The 16865-nt window shown below is 43.0% G+C and overlaps 1 protein-coding gene across 2 annotated transcripts in view; it reads left to right on the forward strand.

Moving 5' to 3' along the window:
• Positions 1–11266: 11266 nt before the first annotated feature.
• Positions 11267–16865, forward strand: part of LOC120478433 (beta/gamma crystallin domain-containing protein 3) — a 45632-nt gene continuing 40033 nt past the window's right edge. Inside the window, exons 1-3 of one of the 2 annotated variants that reach the window (XM_039670328.2) lie at positions 11267–11506; positions 11864–11927; positions 15771–16060. In XM_039670328.2, coding sequence (XP_039526262.2) covers positions 11403–11506; positions 11864–11927; positions 15771–16060 — 458 coding nt within the window. In that variant the 5' untranslated portion in view covers positions 11267–11402. The remainder of the gene's footprint in view (positions 11507–11863; positions 11928–15770; positions 16061–16865) is intronic. The other variant, XM_039670327.2, reaches the window with a different exon arrangement.

The following is a 16865-nucleotide window of genomic DNA, read 5'->3' on the forward strand; positions in this document are numbered from 1 at the left end:
TGTATGCATTCGAGCTCTCCTTCCAGAAAATGCCAAATACCTCTAGTTTCGTTTTAGAATCTCTTTAGCCTAGCATTCATTTAATAACCTTAAGATTAAGACAAACAGATCAAGTTCAGAACACTCAAAGCGTCATCACACTCCCTTAGGCAGGCAGACAGGCGGTGGCAAACACTAAACGTAACAGTGATCAGACAGGGAATGAAGACAAGCCACAGCTTAAGTAATAAACAAACAAGATGATTAACATAACACAGCTAGTACAAATTAACTAATAATGACCATTACCAAAGACATGTGACAAATGAAATCAAACTGAAGGTCCTTGAAAACAGAAACAGAACATAATGGTGACATATCGACCTCCGGCGAGGCGCTGTGGCAGAATTACGGGTGGAGAGCGAAGTGATGGTGAAGGAGTGGGGAGCGGTAGGCTTCCTACAGTAGTCGTGTTGATGGTTTTAGGAAGCAACTTGCCGACCACGGCACTGCCCCCACTGTCGATTTATTTTATTTTTTTATAGTAAAATAATTTAGTTCAGTTGGAGAACAGACTCTACAATTAAAAACTGAAAATGTATGCTTAAGTGTGCACTGAACAAGAGTCGCAGCACAGATCAGCTGCAGGAGTCAAATTTTATTTATCACAAGAGTGAGGAGCTGATGATAATGGAAGAATGTAAAAGCGTCTATTTAAGATATTTTTTCATTGTACTGTTTTGTTGTTGTGTTTTTAAGAATGATATGATAATGAACTCACCATTCAAACAATCTGCCCTCAAATTGGTGCTAATTTGAAAGCAAAACTGAAATGCTCTGGGCCGCAAGCTTACGGGCAAAACTCTCGCTCTGCTCCACACCATAATGAATGCATGTGCGGACACGCACATTTTACTTCACTTTCCCGAGGGTGGAGGTGGAGCAGGAGTGACTGAGGGCTGAGGATGAGCAGGAGTGACCGAGGGCAAAGGAGGAGCAGGAGTGCCCAAGGACTGAGGTGGAGCAGGAGCTCTCGAGGGCAGAGGAGGAGCAGGAGTGACTGAGGGCAGAGGAGGAGCAGGAGTGACCGAGGGCTGAGGAGGAGCAGGAGTGACCGAGGGCTGAGTAGGAGCATGAGTGACCGAGGGCAGAGGGGGTGCAGCAGCACCCGAGGGCTGAGGAGGAGCAGGAATGACAGAGGGCTGAGGAGGAGCAGGAATGACCGAGGGCTGAGGAGGTGCAGGAGTGCCCGAGGGCAGAGGAGGAGCAGCAGCGCCCGAGGGCTTAAGTGGAGCAGGAGCTCCCGAGGGCAGAGGAGGAGCAGGAGTGCCCGAGGGAAGAGGAGGAGCAGGAGTGCCCGAGGGCAGAGGAGGAGCAGCAGTGCCCGAGGGCTTAGGTGGAGCAGGAGCTCCCGAGGGCAGAGGAGGAGCAGGACTGACCGAGGGCTGAGGAGGAGCAGAAGTGACCGAGGGCTGAGGAGGAGCAGGAGTGACAGAGGGCAGTGGAGGAGCAGGAGTGACCGAGGGCTGAGGAGGAGCAGGAGTGACCGAGGGCAGAGGAGGTGCAGGAGTGACAGAGGGCTGTGGAGGAGCAGGAGTGCCCAAGGGCAGAGGAGGAGCAGCAGCACCCGAGGGCTTAGGTGGAGCAGGAGCTCCCGAGGGCAGAGGAGGAGCAGGACTGACCGAGGGCTGAGGAGGAGCAGGAGTGCCCAAGGGCAGAGGAGGAGCAGCAGCACCCGAGGGCTTAGGTGGAGCAGGAGCTCCCGAGGGCAGAGGAGGAGCAGGACTGACCGAGGGCTGAGGAGGAGCAGGAGTGACAGAGGGCTTAGTTGAAGCAGGAGTGACTGAGGGCAGAGGAGGAGCAGAAGTGACCGAGGGCTGAGGAGGAGCAGGAGTGACAGAGGGCTTAGTTGAAGCAGGAGTGACTGAGGGCAGAGGAGGAGCAGAAGTGACCGAGGGCTGAGGAGGAGCAGGAGTGACAGAGGGCTTAGTTGAAGCAGGAGTGACTGAGGGCAGAGGAGGAGCAGAAGTGACCGAGGGCTGAGTAGAAGCAGGAGCTCCCGAGGGCTGAGGAGGAGCAGCAGCACCCGAGGGCTGAGGAGGAGCAGGAGTGACAGAGGGCTTAGTTGAAGCAGGAGTGACTGAGGGCAGAGGAGGAGCAGAAGTGACCAGAAGTTGAGCAGAAGTTGGGACGCCAGGGGGAAGCCGGCAGGATGAAGGTTTCCGGTGGAGGCGAAGGTGGGAGGAGCCAAGACAGAGCCGATAGGTCATTGGGCATAGATGAAGCGAAGAGATTAGAGGCAGAGGAGGTGCAGGAGGCCTATTGATAACATTGGGTGGTGGTGGCGCAGTGGATAAGACACATGCCTTTGGTGTGAGAGACCCGGGTTCGAATCCACTGTGAGACACCAATGTGTCCCTGAGCAAGACACTTAACCCTTAGTTGCTCCAGAGGCGTGCAACCTCTGACATATACAGCAATTGTAAGTCGCTTTGGATAAAAGCATCAGCTAAATTAATAAATGTAAATAACATAAGTATAGCTTTATGTTTTTTGGGCAAACCATAAAGATTCCAGGGATCATTGGGATCTTGTAAAATAAATTGGGCATCACGTATAAAAGAAAGCAGTTTGTGCACATTTGTTTGCCGCTCAGAATAGGCTCGTAATATATCTTTATGTATTTGTGTGATTAAAAAATATGACGGATATTTGAAATAATTATGCAATGAATTATCAGCTATTAGCAGAGTAAATGATGCATTTGTTTTAGATATTCATTTTGACCTCCACTTGTGTTCGGATTTCCTGTCATTGCTCGTGTGATTTGGATTTCGGGCTGGAACACATTTGGAGCCGTTTGCCCTTTTTATTGTTATTCGGCAGCGTGTAGAATATTTGCAAGCTCAGTGTTGGAGGCTTGGCTGTGATATTACAGGGCTATCGCTTTCTCTCTGTCACGGCTGATGATGGATGAATGTAGCCAGCTCTGTCTGCTCTCGTGCAGGGCTCTATAGCATGTAGAAATCCAAACACACTATAAAGCCAAAAACTTGCTGTCCTCTTCCAAACGGGTAATGGGATGTTGGCCATGAGGACTGGGTTGGACAGAGACCGTTTGTAACTCTTATTAACCTCTGTTAGCTGAAGTGTCTCTCATTATAGTCTCTCAGGTTTTCAGTTTCAGCTCTCCAGACTCTCCAGGACAGATCCAGGGTTAGGGTTAAACTACACACACACACACACACTGATAATCATACTTCTTACTCTCTGTCCAGCAGGGTTAGGGTTAAGAGGCTGTTGTGTTGACCTTTTATATATTGCAATATTTAGGTGTTCCGTTTTATTTAGATTTTTAAAAATGATGATTTCTCATATTACAGATCAATTGTTTCTTATTTTTCACTAACATGTCTATCCAGTGTTTAGGACAAGTGCATCTTTGAGCACATGTTCAGTATGAGTAAAACATTGAATAACTGTTCAAATCAGCAACTTTGACTTTTACTCCAGTATTATTGGAATTGGTGACTTGTAACTAATTTTTAATGCAGTGTATCTGTACTTGTACTCCAGTATGGTTTTCAGCATAGTAACATTTTTAACACAGTAACCAATTGAGGAGGGGCACAAGCTCTTACTGACCGAGTTCGCTGGACTGATTGAACACAGACAGAATAAATTGCCAGAGATGAAACTGCTGGATTCCCAAAGTTTCCCAGAACACAAAGAGAGAAAATATACGAGCTGTCAGGCTCTGATGATTAATGAGAGGAGAAGTATTTAATACTTATAATTAGTGCTGCATTGATTAAATCATATTCACACTAAAGATTGAGTATATTGAATCTGCCACCAAACCTTACATAATTTGTGTTAGGATTTTGATAAATGTTAAATCAAACAATTAGACATTTAAGTATTGAGTAGTAGTGGGGGGGGGGGGTGGTGCAGTGGATAAGATACATGTCATGGTGTGAGAGACCCGGGTTCGAATCCACTGTGAGACACCAATGTGTCCCTGAGCAAGACACTTAACCCCTAGTTGCTCCAGAGGCGTGTGACCTCTGACATATATAGCAATTGTAAGTCACTTTGGACAAAAGTGTCAGTTAAATGAATAAATGTAAATGTGGTAATAATTAACCCTAACCTTAGCGTTTGGTTTAGGGTTAGATGCATGTAACTATGTGTAATTTATAGTTATTACCACATTAATAACATGTAACAAGGACACTGCAAAATAAAATAGTTACCCCAAATTTGCCATACATGATCCACAGACCTCAGAGCGCGCACAGGGGCATAACGCTGAATTAGGTCACTCATATAGGGGGGAGCCTGGCCATGTAAAGCTCTGAAAACTAAAAACAAAATTTTAAAATCTATCCTATAAGACACTGGTAACCAATGAAGTTCTTTTAGGATTGGGGATATGTGAGACCTCCTATTTGTACGTGTTAATTCTGGCTGCAGAGTTTTGTACTAATTGCAGTCGAGAGAGCTCCTTCTGGTTTAGGCATAAAAATAAACTATTACAATAGTCTAAACGCGAAGACACAAGGCATGAATGATACGCTCCAAATCATTTCTTGAAACCATATTTAAGTTTCGAGATTACATAAGTTTTGAGATTTTCCTTAATTGAAAGAAGCAGTTTCTCGTCAGCTGCTTGCAGTGCTGCTCTAACGACATGTCTTTGTCGAGGATAACTCCCAAATTTCTAAGACTTGGCTTAGCAGACTGGCCTAGATCACCCAAGTATTGTTTAATCCCAGTGATTACATCCTCAGGGGCAATGATCAATGTTTCTGTTTTGTCTGCATTTAGCTGCAGGGAGTTTTCACTTAGCCATTTTTTAATTTCCACAAGACAAAGAAGCAAGGAGTTTAACTTACAGATCTCTGATGGCTTGAAGCAGCAGTAAAGTTGGATATCATCGGCAAATAGGTGAAAAGAAACATCATTGAACCTTTGTATGATATTTCCCAAAGGATCAAATACAACAAAAATAAAACAGGGCCCAGTACAGAGCCTTGAGGGCCTTGAGCCTTGTCCGCTGTAACCCATAATACTGTCCGCTGTAACCCGTAACGCTGTCGCTGTAACCCGTAACGCTGTCGCTGTAACCCGTAACACTGTCTGCTGTAACCCATAACACTGTCCACTGTAACCCATAACACTGTCCACTGTAACCCGTAACACCGTCCGCTGTAAATCATAACACTGTCCGCTATAACCCATAACACTGTCCGCTGTAACCCGTAATACTGTCCGCTGTAACCCATGACACTGTCCACTGTAACTGTAACACTGTTCACTGTAACCCGTAACACTGTCCGCTGTAACCCGTAACACTTTCCACTGTAATCGTAACACTGTCCACTGTAACCATAACACTGTCCACTGTAATCGTAACACTGTCCACTGTAACCCGTAACACTTTCCACTGTAATCGTAACACTGTTCACTGTAACCCGTAACACTGTCCGCTGTAACCCGTAACACTGTTCACTGTAACCCGTAACACTGTCCGCTGTAACCATAACACTGTCCACTGTAACCCGTAACACTTTCCACTGTAATCGTAACACTGTCCACTGTAACCATAACACTGTCCACTGTAACCCGTAACACTTTCCACTGTAACCATAACACTGTCCGCTGTAATCCGTAACACTGTTCACTGTAACCCGTAACACTGTCCGCTGTAACCATAACACTGTCCACTGTATTCGTAACACTGTCCACTGTAACCCGTAACACTTTCCACTGTAATCGTAACACTGTTCACTGTAACCCGTAACACTGTCCGCTGTAACCCGTAACACTGTTCACTGTAACCCGTAACACTGTCCGCTGTAACCATAACACTGTCCACTGTAACCCGTAACACTGTCCACTGTAATCGTAACACTGTCCACTGTAACCATAACACTGTCCACTGTAATCGTAACACTGTCCACTGTAACCATAACACTGTCCACTGTAATCGTAACACTGTCCGCTGTAACCCGTAACACTGTCCACTGTAATCGTAACACTGTCCACTGTAACCCGTAACACTGTCCGCTGTAATCGTAACACTGTCCGCTGTAACCCGTAACACTGTCCACTGTAATCGTAAAACTGTGCACTGTAACCCGTAACACTATCCTCTGTAACCCGTAACACTGTCCACTGTAACCCGTAACACTGTTCGCTGTAACCCGTAATGCTGTCCACTGTAATCGTAACACTGTCCACTGTAACCCCTAACACTGTCCACTGTAATCGTAACACTGTCCACTGTAACCCGTAACACTGTCCACTGTAACCCGTAACACTGTCCGCTGTAACCCATAACACTGTCCGCTGTAACCCGTAACACTGTCCACTGTAACCCATAACACTGTCCGCTGTAACCCGTAACACTGTCCACTGTAATCGTAACACTGTCCACTGTAACCCGTAACACTGTCCGCTGTAACCATAACACTGTCCACTGTAACCGTAACACTGTTCACTGTAACCCATAACACTGTCCGCTGTAATCGTAACACTGTCCACTGTAATCGTAACACTGTCCACTGTAACCCGTAACACTGTCCGCTGTAATCGTAACACTGTGCACTGTAACCCGTAACACTGTCCACTGTAACCCGTAACACTGTCCACTGTAACCCGTAACACTGTCCACTGTAATCGTAACACTGTTCACTGTAACCCATAACACTGTCCACTGTAACCCGTAACACTGTCCACTGTAATCGTAACACTGTCCACTGTAACCCGTAACACTGTCCACTGTAATCGTAACACTGTCCACTGTAACCCGTAACACTGTCCGCTGTAATCGTAACACTGTGCACTGAAACCCGTAACACTGTCCACTGTAACCCGTAACACTGTCCACTGTAATCGTAACACTGTCCACTGTAACCCGTAACACTGTTCGCTGTAACCCGTAACACTGTCCACTGTAACCCGTAACACTGTCCACTGTAACCCGTAACACTGTCCACTGTAACCCGTAACACTGTTCGCTGTAACCCGTAATGCTGTCCGCTGTAACCGTAACGTAGAAATGGCAAGTGGGAAAGATAAGGAAGGCTAATCGGAGTTGGAAGAGGCGCCAGCGTCGTATAATTCCAGTGTGTGGGAACATTTTGGGATGTCATGTTATGATATTTAAGTATATAGCTACAGTGGCACTTTAAATTTAGATAAAAACTAAATTTTATAGTCATATGTTTCCAAATACTGCACTTTAATGTGCAAAAAAAAACCTCACTCTCAGGGAATAGAAGCATATGGCCTTTGCTATTGTTATAGCCTAATTATAGACAATTATTTTTAATGTATTTTGATTTATTTAAAAGAGTTTTAAGAGATGGTCCCAATAATGTGCTTAAAGTCAAGTCAAATTCAGTTTGTGCATGATATAAACATTTTTTTAAATACTGTATCTTAAATTGTGGATAATCAAGCTATATATCATATGCTGAAGTACATTTCTAGAGTGTTAAAGGTTAAAAGAAAAAATAACAACAAGAACCGTTCTGAACCGAAAACCGTGACCCTAAAACCGTGATACAAGCCGAACCGTGGGTTTTGTGATCCGTGTCACCCCTAATATACAATATATATTTTTATTGAATCTTTTAGCTGAAGACATACATGTCTGTGTCTGAGACGTTCTGAAAGACATTCATTCAGGATATAAATGTTCTTCTGCATTTGGCATTTGTCAATGCCACGTTGTCATGTGAAACGCGTGTGTGTGTGTAGGTGCCACCTTTACCCTTAAATGTGCATAATGGACTGAAACATTGGCTGCTGTTGTACACCTTTTTGTCAAATTTGGATTATGCCATGAGATATGCTTATATTTTAATTCAAATGAAGAATTTAAATGTGTTAGAATTTATTTTGATGAAAGTATTAATAACGATTTGAATGATTTGAGAATGGTTTCAATGATGATTCGGTCTCTTTATTTCTAAAACCGACATTGAAAAGTAGGTTAGCTAGAATACTTTAGGATGTTACTCTATTAGATGTGATAAACAATAAAAGCAAACCAATTCATCTTTACATATTTTGTTCAAAATTTATCATTGTTCACTTTTTTTAAGTTAAGGCAGCATTTAAGATAATGTATGCTAAAGGTTGAAAATATTGTATTGTAATGTTTATTCGTGTGAAATGAACAGATGTTTTATGTTTCAGTTGAGCTTCTCTCAGAGAGACATCTATAATGCAGGAGAGTCACACAGAGTTTTCTGCACAATTCTGCCCTCTAGCGTTTCAAAAAAAATTGTATAGAGTATACACACTAAAAGTATAGTATTGAATTGAATATTGTACAGTATATTACTGAATGTCTGTATATTCAGCTCTTGTACTGACATACTGTAATATACTGTAAAAATACAGTAAAAAACACAGTCTAAATGCAAAAGCCCTAAAGCTCAAAGAAACTCTAAATGAAGAGCATGAGTGATAGAGTGAGAGCTTCCTCCTCCTCATCTCAGATTGTTTTGGTAATATATGATCGCCACTACACCTGTCATCTCTGAACTGGCTTATATTATATACAGTTGGTTTGATCACGTCATCAGAAATAAATGGACTGCATTTATATAGCGCTTTCACGGACCCGATGGCCACCAACACACTTTTACAAATTACCTCACATTCATTCAGCGACGGTGGTGTCAGCCGTGCAAGGCCATCCGAGCACACACACACACACACACACACACACACACCCTGGTGGAACTGGGGATTGAACCACTTCCGGTTTGTAGACTAACTGCCTGAACTTGTTTAAGGTTTTACAAAAAGTTTGTGTATTTATTACACAAATTGGTTTGGGTTATGGGGAATTTGGTTCAGATGGGTTTAGTGTTTTTGCAGTTCAGAAGTTGTAATAGCGGTCATGATTGAAATGTGTTTTAGGGTGTTTAGAGTGTTTACAGTGATGTAGAGGTTTGGGATTGTATTGGTTTTGGCAGTCTGAGCAAACGGCTGTAAAGCACTTAATCACCGACCTATTAGACACACCATCATCATATAAACAGGCTAACGTGTGTCAACGGCTGGTGTTGTGATGTTAGGGTGTGTGTGTGTGTGTGTGTTAGATGAAGCTGCTGACTGTGTGTGTGTGTTTAGCAGAGTCTCTGGAGAGTTTTCCTCTGTTCACTGTCATTAGTCCAGTCATTCATTAAGAGAAAATGGAGACTGTCGAGGCCTGTCCGTCTCTGCACCTGCGTTACATGTGAAGGGTTGTCTGCTGGCTGAGTGTGTGTGTGTGTGTGTGTGTGTGTGTGTGTGTGTGTGTGTGTGTGTGTGTGTGTGAGCGAGAGAGAGAGAGAGAGTGTTTGGATTCAGAGTTCAGGATGTTTTCCACAACAACCAAATGAACCCGATCTCTATAATCGTCCATGGACTCGTTCAGCTGCTGTGAATCGGACTCTTGAATATTCAGTCTCTCGTGAGCATGTGGGAAACATTTATTCCACAGGCCTACTGCTGTTTGACCCTGTAAAGCTCCACAATTAGCCGAACTTAACCCGCCACAGCCAGACGCGTTTCCAACGCTCTGTTTTCATAAAGTATATTCAGAATATTGCCAAATGGAGTCACAGGCTGTTTTCATTAGCAGGGCTGATCAACTCTCTCATTGTGAGGGAATGATGTCCTGTAACTCTGAGGAAACGCAGACCGAAGCGGAAGACGGGAACGCTTGCTCTGGAGAATGTAGCTCTGCATTTATAATGTTTTATCCTGGGCCCCGGGGACTAATAACTCTGACTCCGTTGTTTGGCCCCTGGATTGGGCTTTCTGACTGATGGCAGACATATGTCTTCCGGCTTTACGTCTCGAACGCCAGAGCCCAACGTCCATCCAGCTCTCCTTATAAACGCTTTATTCAGACCAGCTCTTTTATCTCTCAGGTTTCTGTGCTTCTGTTAAAGGTCACATTTTCAACACTTCAAACTAAATGTTTTGCTAGTTTTAGTGCACATTCACTCAGTGAAACTCAAGTAGGCAAACAGTGCGCTGTTAAACACTCCTTTATTTGACTTCCCTCTTCCTCATATCACCATTCCCTCTGAGAATATTAAAAACACATCTTAATCAATTCAAATGTATTTTGTTGAAAATGAACAGATTATCAGATCACCCAGAATCTGTTTCCACTGCTAGAACGGTCAGCCTCATCTTTAGCTCTTTTAACAAATGTGGCTCCAATTATGATCAGCCTCGTTCTGAGCCGATCGACGCCAGTGTCCCACGGACCAGCAACATGTGTTTCATTTCAGAGAGATGTTCAACAACAGCTATTATCCTGTGTGTGTGTGTGTGTGTGTGTTCAGTTTGGTCTGCACGCATAATGACTCAAACCTAGGCTTTCACTTATATTGTGTTGTTGATCATGATAAAATATTTTGAGCACTTAAAATATACGTAGGCCTAGCTCCTTTTTTAATATCATTATGAATCAAAACTGTTTTCTGAATTTCACTGATGCTAAAAGAACAGAAATGGATTTATCCGAAAAATGATTGTTCCGTCCGTCATCATTTACTCATCCTCATTTTTTCCCTCCTCGGTCATGTATGACTTTCTTTCTGATGGGGAACAAAAGGAGATTTGGAGAAATGTCTTGTTCTCAGATGTTTTTTATTTACAATAAAAGTCAGCAAGTTTGGTTCCCTAAAATTCTTCTTTTGTGTTTGAAGACATTTCGGGGAGTAATTATGACAGATTATCCTAATTTTTAATTGACTGAAAATTGTTTCTCCGTCTCTTCTCTGGAGAAACACGAACGCGATTCCCTCACTGAACACGTGATGGCGCCACTGCAGCAGAAGTGACGAGCAAACCAAAGATACTAACGTTGAATCATCGATCAGTTTATTCATGTTTGAGCTAGAGAGTGCTTGTAATGTCCCATTATTAATATCCACATTTCATCTGCTTCAGTATCTTTGCACAGTTACACTGTACAGAATAAAACCAGGCTGCTTATACAGTATAAAAAAGCGCTTTGAGATGTTAAAAGTAAATGAATCAGGGAAATTACTGCATGTCAAGTTAATGAATTTTAATAATCTATGGTAGGGATAAAACACTTTTATTACTAGCACAATTAAAACCGCTTTATTCTGAACTCTTTTGTTAAAATAACTGTTGTCAACGCTTAACGTTACAGTCAGTTTATTTACACGAGACACAGTTTCGCCGTTCGTTATAAACTCTTGTCCTGTTCTTCTGAGTTGATGATTGACTCTGACTCCTCCCAAACAAACTTCCTCAAACTATCTTCAGTCGATCTGGTCTGTGAAACACGGTGAAATGGAGAGAATTAGCATCAGATCGCTCGGTTTCTTCGACTCTCAGATCTCCTCAGATGTTTAGTTGTGTTGTTCGTAATGTCCGATGTGAAGACGCAGATGTCCTGGCACGAGGATTTCGCCAAAAACCTTTCCAGGTTCTTTTCCAGGAGTAAATCTGTGGACACGGAGGGAAATGAAAGGTTTGACTCATTTTCTTCCTTCCTTCCTTCTATTTTTAGCTGTTAATCGAGTGTGTTTGAGCTTGAGAAGAAGTTTCTGTCGTCTGTGAGTTATTTCATGTTTTCTCTGAGCAAACGATCACACTGTTTCTGTTGTTCTGCAGAGGATTTTATTCACAGTTTTTTTGTTCTTAATGTCAAAACGGGCAGGACATATTTCGAAGAAAAGTTATTTAATAGCTCAGGGTGTGTCAGTCAGTGTTCTGTGTCTCTGGAGAGAATCTGATATCCGTGGACAGTCGAAGCTGAAGGCAGTTTCTGAGTTTGTGTTGATTATCAATGCTTTGCATATTCCTCTGATTTGTTTATTTCCCTCAGTGAGATCAGAGAGGCTGATGATGGATCTGCAGATCAAACACCCGAGCAGCACCAGAACACACAGGTGAGACTGACACTCAAGAGGAGCTTTCACTATTGTGTGTGTGTGTGTGTGAGAAATATATAAAGATAGAATGACTGAAAATCAGCTAATTCTTTGTGCTTCATAGAGTTAGTACTCATTGCAGATAAAGTCCTATTTGTTGGTGATTTTAATATACATGTAGATAATGAAAAAGATGCATTGGGATTGGCATTTAAAGGTCCTATATGTAACTTTTTTAATAAAATGAATCCTTTTTATTGCCTGTGTTTGAAGGGGTTGTAATGACACATTGCAATGATCCACTTTTCGGGTTTGGCTATTACCTCTGAAGGCCAATATTCATATTTATATGTGAGGTCTCCGAGTCGGATTCCCAGCGAAATCCATCGGATGTGACGTGCATGCGCGCTCCCGAGCCTCTCTATCCTTATATACAGTCAACCATGCGATCAACGGCACTTCAGCTGACGACATGGAGTCTGATAACAGCCCAAAACGTCCTGCCTCCAGCACAACACACACTCAAACACACACTGATCTGAAAAAAAAATCTGCTGAAGCTCGTCAGGCAAACCGTGAATCTGGTCGACTCGAAAACGCGGATCAACATCGGCAACATATTAGTAAACTCTAGTGAAATATCAAGGTAAACTACATGAAACATGACATGAATACAAAAGAATGTTCCAGGATAACAAAAAGTCGGTGCTTTAGGATGTAACTTTTATTTACTAGATCTACTGTCTAACGTCACTCATCCACTACTATCATATTGTTTATGCACATTTCCAGACACGTTCACTACAGTAATGCCACTTCGTATGATCTTACTGATACACTGAAACTGTTCAGTCTAGTTCTCTAAAGCTCCTTTCACACAGAAATTCTGGAAAATACACGGATAATGTGACCCGGCATTTGTCCCGGGATTGTTTGATTTCGGTTCATTCACACTGCCAGTGATTTGCCGGGATCTGTTAGTGCGTTCACACACAACCCGTAAAGATCCCGGAAAGGCACATGACGTCAGGATGAGACGTATAACGGACGCGTCGAAAACATGTACATGCGCATACCGTTCCGGTCCGAGCTCCTGGTCTCTGCCTCGTTCCAGTTTTCAGACATTTGTTCGTCCTTTCTTTGTTGATGACGAACATAAACGGTCTTCTTAGAGTCGCGCGATGGCACGAGCGTCATCACTATAACACGCCCCTTACGGAATTAGTCCTGGCTTTTGTTCACACAGCGCTCGTTCCGGGACTGATTCCGGCAATGTTACTAGGTCCCCAACCCGGCATCAGTCCCGGTATCAATCCCGGGTCGTGTTTGCGTTCACATACAAGGCGTTCTGGCAATTTCCCGGCAATTTCCCAGGATCAACGTGCTGTGTGAAAGGGGCTTAATCGTTTTCGTTATCATATTATACATTCACCGATGTTGACATTGCTGATTGTGAAAGATACACGAATAGTTAGTGAAATGGCTTATGCTATATAACATCACATGTGGGCTAAATGCAGTTTATTGTAACATTATCAAGGACGAGCACAGAGCATTAGTTCAGTCAAGCTGATAAAAGTAGGCTATTATTGTACCTGCAGTGGGAGTTTACATTAGTTTCCAGCATGTTGTGTGATGATTTCGCCGTTGTGTTGAAAGTCTCCGTGTGGCCGGTAGTGAATGCTCACTCTTGAGATCGAGCACGAGCACGAGCGCTCTTGATGCATTCTGAAACATCACCGCTAGAGGCCGCTAGAAACGCATACAGCACCTTTAAACACATTATAAACTCAATTGGAGGAGACAACACATGTCAGGACCCATGCACTCATTGTCGTATTCATACTCTAGATCTAATATTATCACATGGGATAGATGTTTATTCCGTTGAAATACTGCAGCAGAGCGACAACATCTCAGATCACTATCTAGTCTCATGTAAACTTAATTTAGCCAAAGCAGCAAAGCCGACTGTTATAAATATGTTAGACCTATAACTTCTGCTAAACTAACCCTAACCCTTCACTAAATATTGCTTTATCAATAATCTTCCTAATCAGATTCATCATCTCAGCATCCCAGATAGCTTAGAAGAACTCAATATCGTGACAGAAACTTTTAACTCTCTCTTTTCCAGCACTTTATTACTTGCAGACACAGTTGCTCCGTTGTGCTTAAAGAAAATAGTCCAATGCCGTGGTATAACGAGCACACTCAGGCCCTTAAAATGAGCAGCCAGAAACACGAAGTATTTCGCATTTCATGGAAGGATAGCTCGACCGCTTACAGAGAGTTCTTAAAAGCTGCTAGATCTGCTTATTTTTCAACCCTATTAGAAGAACATAAACAAAACCCGACATATTTATTTGAAACAGTGGCTAAATTAATGAGAAATAAAGCTTCAAGGCCAGAAGTGTCCAAGTAACACACCAGTAATGACTTCATGAACTTCTTTACTTACAAGATCGATTATCAGGGAGAAAATGATAACTATGCAACCATCAACTACAGTATCCCAAGTACACCATACCTACTGTAAAGCATGGGGGAGGAACCATCATGCTTTTATGCTGTTTTTCTGCAAAGGAGACAGGAAAACTGATCCGTGTTGAGGGAAGAATGAACGGGGCCATGTATCGTGAGATTTTAAACCAAAACCTCCTTCCATCAGTGAGAGCCTTGAAGATGAAACATGGCTGGATCTTCCAGCATGACAATGACCCCAAACACACCGCCCGGGCAACGAAGGAGTGGCTCCATAAAAAGCATTTCAAGGTCCTGGAGTGGCCTAGCCAGTGTCCAGACCTCAACCCCATAGATAATTTGTGGAGGGAGTTGAAAGTCTGTGTTGGCCAGCGACAGCCTCGAAACATCACCACTCTAGAGGAGATCTGCATGGAGGAATGGGCCAAAACACCAGCTACAGTGTGTGCAAACCTGCTGAAGTCTTACAGGAAACGTTTGACCTCTGTCATTGCCAACAAAGGTTATGTTACAAAGTATTGAGTTTATTTTTTGTTATTGACCAAATACTTATTTTCCATCATAATTTACAAATAAATTCTTTAAAAATCCTACAATGTGATTTCCTGGATTTTTTTCTCATTTTGTCTCTCATAGTTGAAGTGTACCTACAATGAAAATCACAGACCTCTCTCATTGTATCTGGGATGCTGAGATGATGAAACTGATTAGGAAGATTATTGACAAAGCAATATTTAGTGACAGAAGTTATAGGTCTAACCTATTTCTAACACGGAGTCGGCTTTACAACCTTATTCCATGTGATAATGTTAGAACTACAGTATGATTACGATGATGATTAGGTCCTGACTCGTGTTGTCTAACTCCAATTAAGCGCTAGTCTCAACAGAGAGGGTACATTTATGCAAGTGTGTGGCTGCAAATGTGTAAAACAAGTGAAGTCTCCTTCATCTATACAGCGCTTTAATACAGATGTTTCACTGCAGCTTTACAGTGGGAGATTACAGTAACAGAGAGTGTTTAGGCTTTACAGCAGATCTAGAATAAAGTTACTGTCCAGATAAAGTTAGTTTTGATTGATACACCTCCGTTGTAAAGATCATTAGTTATTAACTTAACTAACACGCTAACACGACACCGCTCTAACAGAAGACAGAAAACTGTACAGAGAAACGACTGAATAACAACTACAAAATGTCTTTCTTTTTCTTCTTTAGCACTGAAGGGGTTAAGTGTTAGGGTGGGATGTGCTGGGGAGGAACGTGAGAGGGGGAGAGAGAGGGGGAGGGGGAGAGAGAGAGAGAGAGTGAGAGACACAGAGACACAGATGGTCACTGCTGCTACTGAAGGCGCCTCCCTTTCTCTGTTCTCTCTCAGGAGTCGCCGCTATCTGACGGAAGCAGCGCGTCACACTCGGAAGACGAGAGCTCGACTCCTCAGTCCGCCTCCACAGCACCTCCTGCAGACGGATTCTTCAGACGCTTGGGAAGCCTGTTCCAATTCAGCCGGGCAGAACCGGCCCGAGGACAGAGAGAGACACAGATCGACACGGACAGCCTGATTACAGAAGAGAGAGAAACACAAACAAGCGCAAACACAAACAAGAGCGGAGGAAGGGGGGAACCGGTGAAGCCGTCTGTGTGTCATTCAGAGCTCACACACACACAGTAAGTCATATCAACGACAGACCCTGTGTGTGTTTGTGTGTGTGTTTGTATTAGAGTCCAACTGAAAAGGATTTTTGGGGGCTGATACCAAAATTAAGTAGTAAAAATGTCAGATATCGATATATCAGCCGATATTCTTGATTTGTATATTATAGTACAGTACTTTGTGTGTCCAACTTTAGACTGGTACTGTATGTAGAATACAGTATATACATAAACAGATTCTCTATATTGCCAAAAGTATTGGGACACCCGTCCAAATCATTGAATTCAGGTGTTCCAATCACTTCCATGGCCACAGGTGTATAAATCAAGCTCTAGACATGCAGGCGCTTCTACACATATCTGTGAAAGAACGGGTCGCTCTCAGGAGCTCAGTGAACTCAAGCGTGGGACTGCGATCGGTTGCCACCAGTGCAATAACTCCATTCATGAAATTTCCTAATTACGAAATATTCCATGGTCAACTGTTATGCCTAGTTCACACTACATGATTTTAAAATGTCGGACTGAACTGTGCAGTTCACACTATATGACTTGCTCTCAGTGAAATCATGAGTGTTCAAGTTTTTTAGCTGTTCACACCACACAACACAACGTGATTGATCCACAACAGGAGGTAACTCACTACACGAGTTAACAACGCACTACATAGAGATACAACCACGATCGGATGATAAGAGCATATCATTTGTGACTCAATGAGAGCTGTTTCAGTACTATAGTACGGTCTAAATCCTGAAAATAATCAAACAAATAACGAGTTGACAACAACACGATTCTATCTGGTCTAGAAACCATGTTT

The sequence above is a fragment of the Pimephales promelas genome, chromosome 23 (genome assembly GCF_988280905.1).
Source record: "Pimephales promelas chromosome 23, fPimPro1.hap1.1, whole genome shotgun sequence".
In the NCBI taxonomy this organism is placed as follows: Eukaryota; Metazoa; Chordata; class Actinopteri; order Cypriniformes; family Leuciscidae; genus Pimephales; species Pimephales promelas.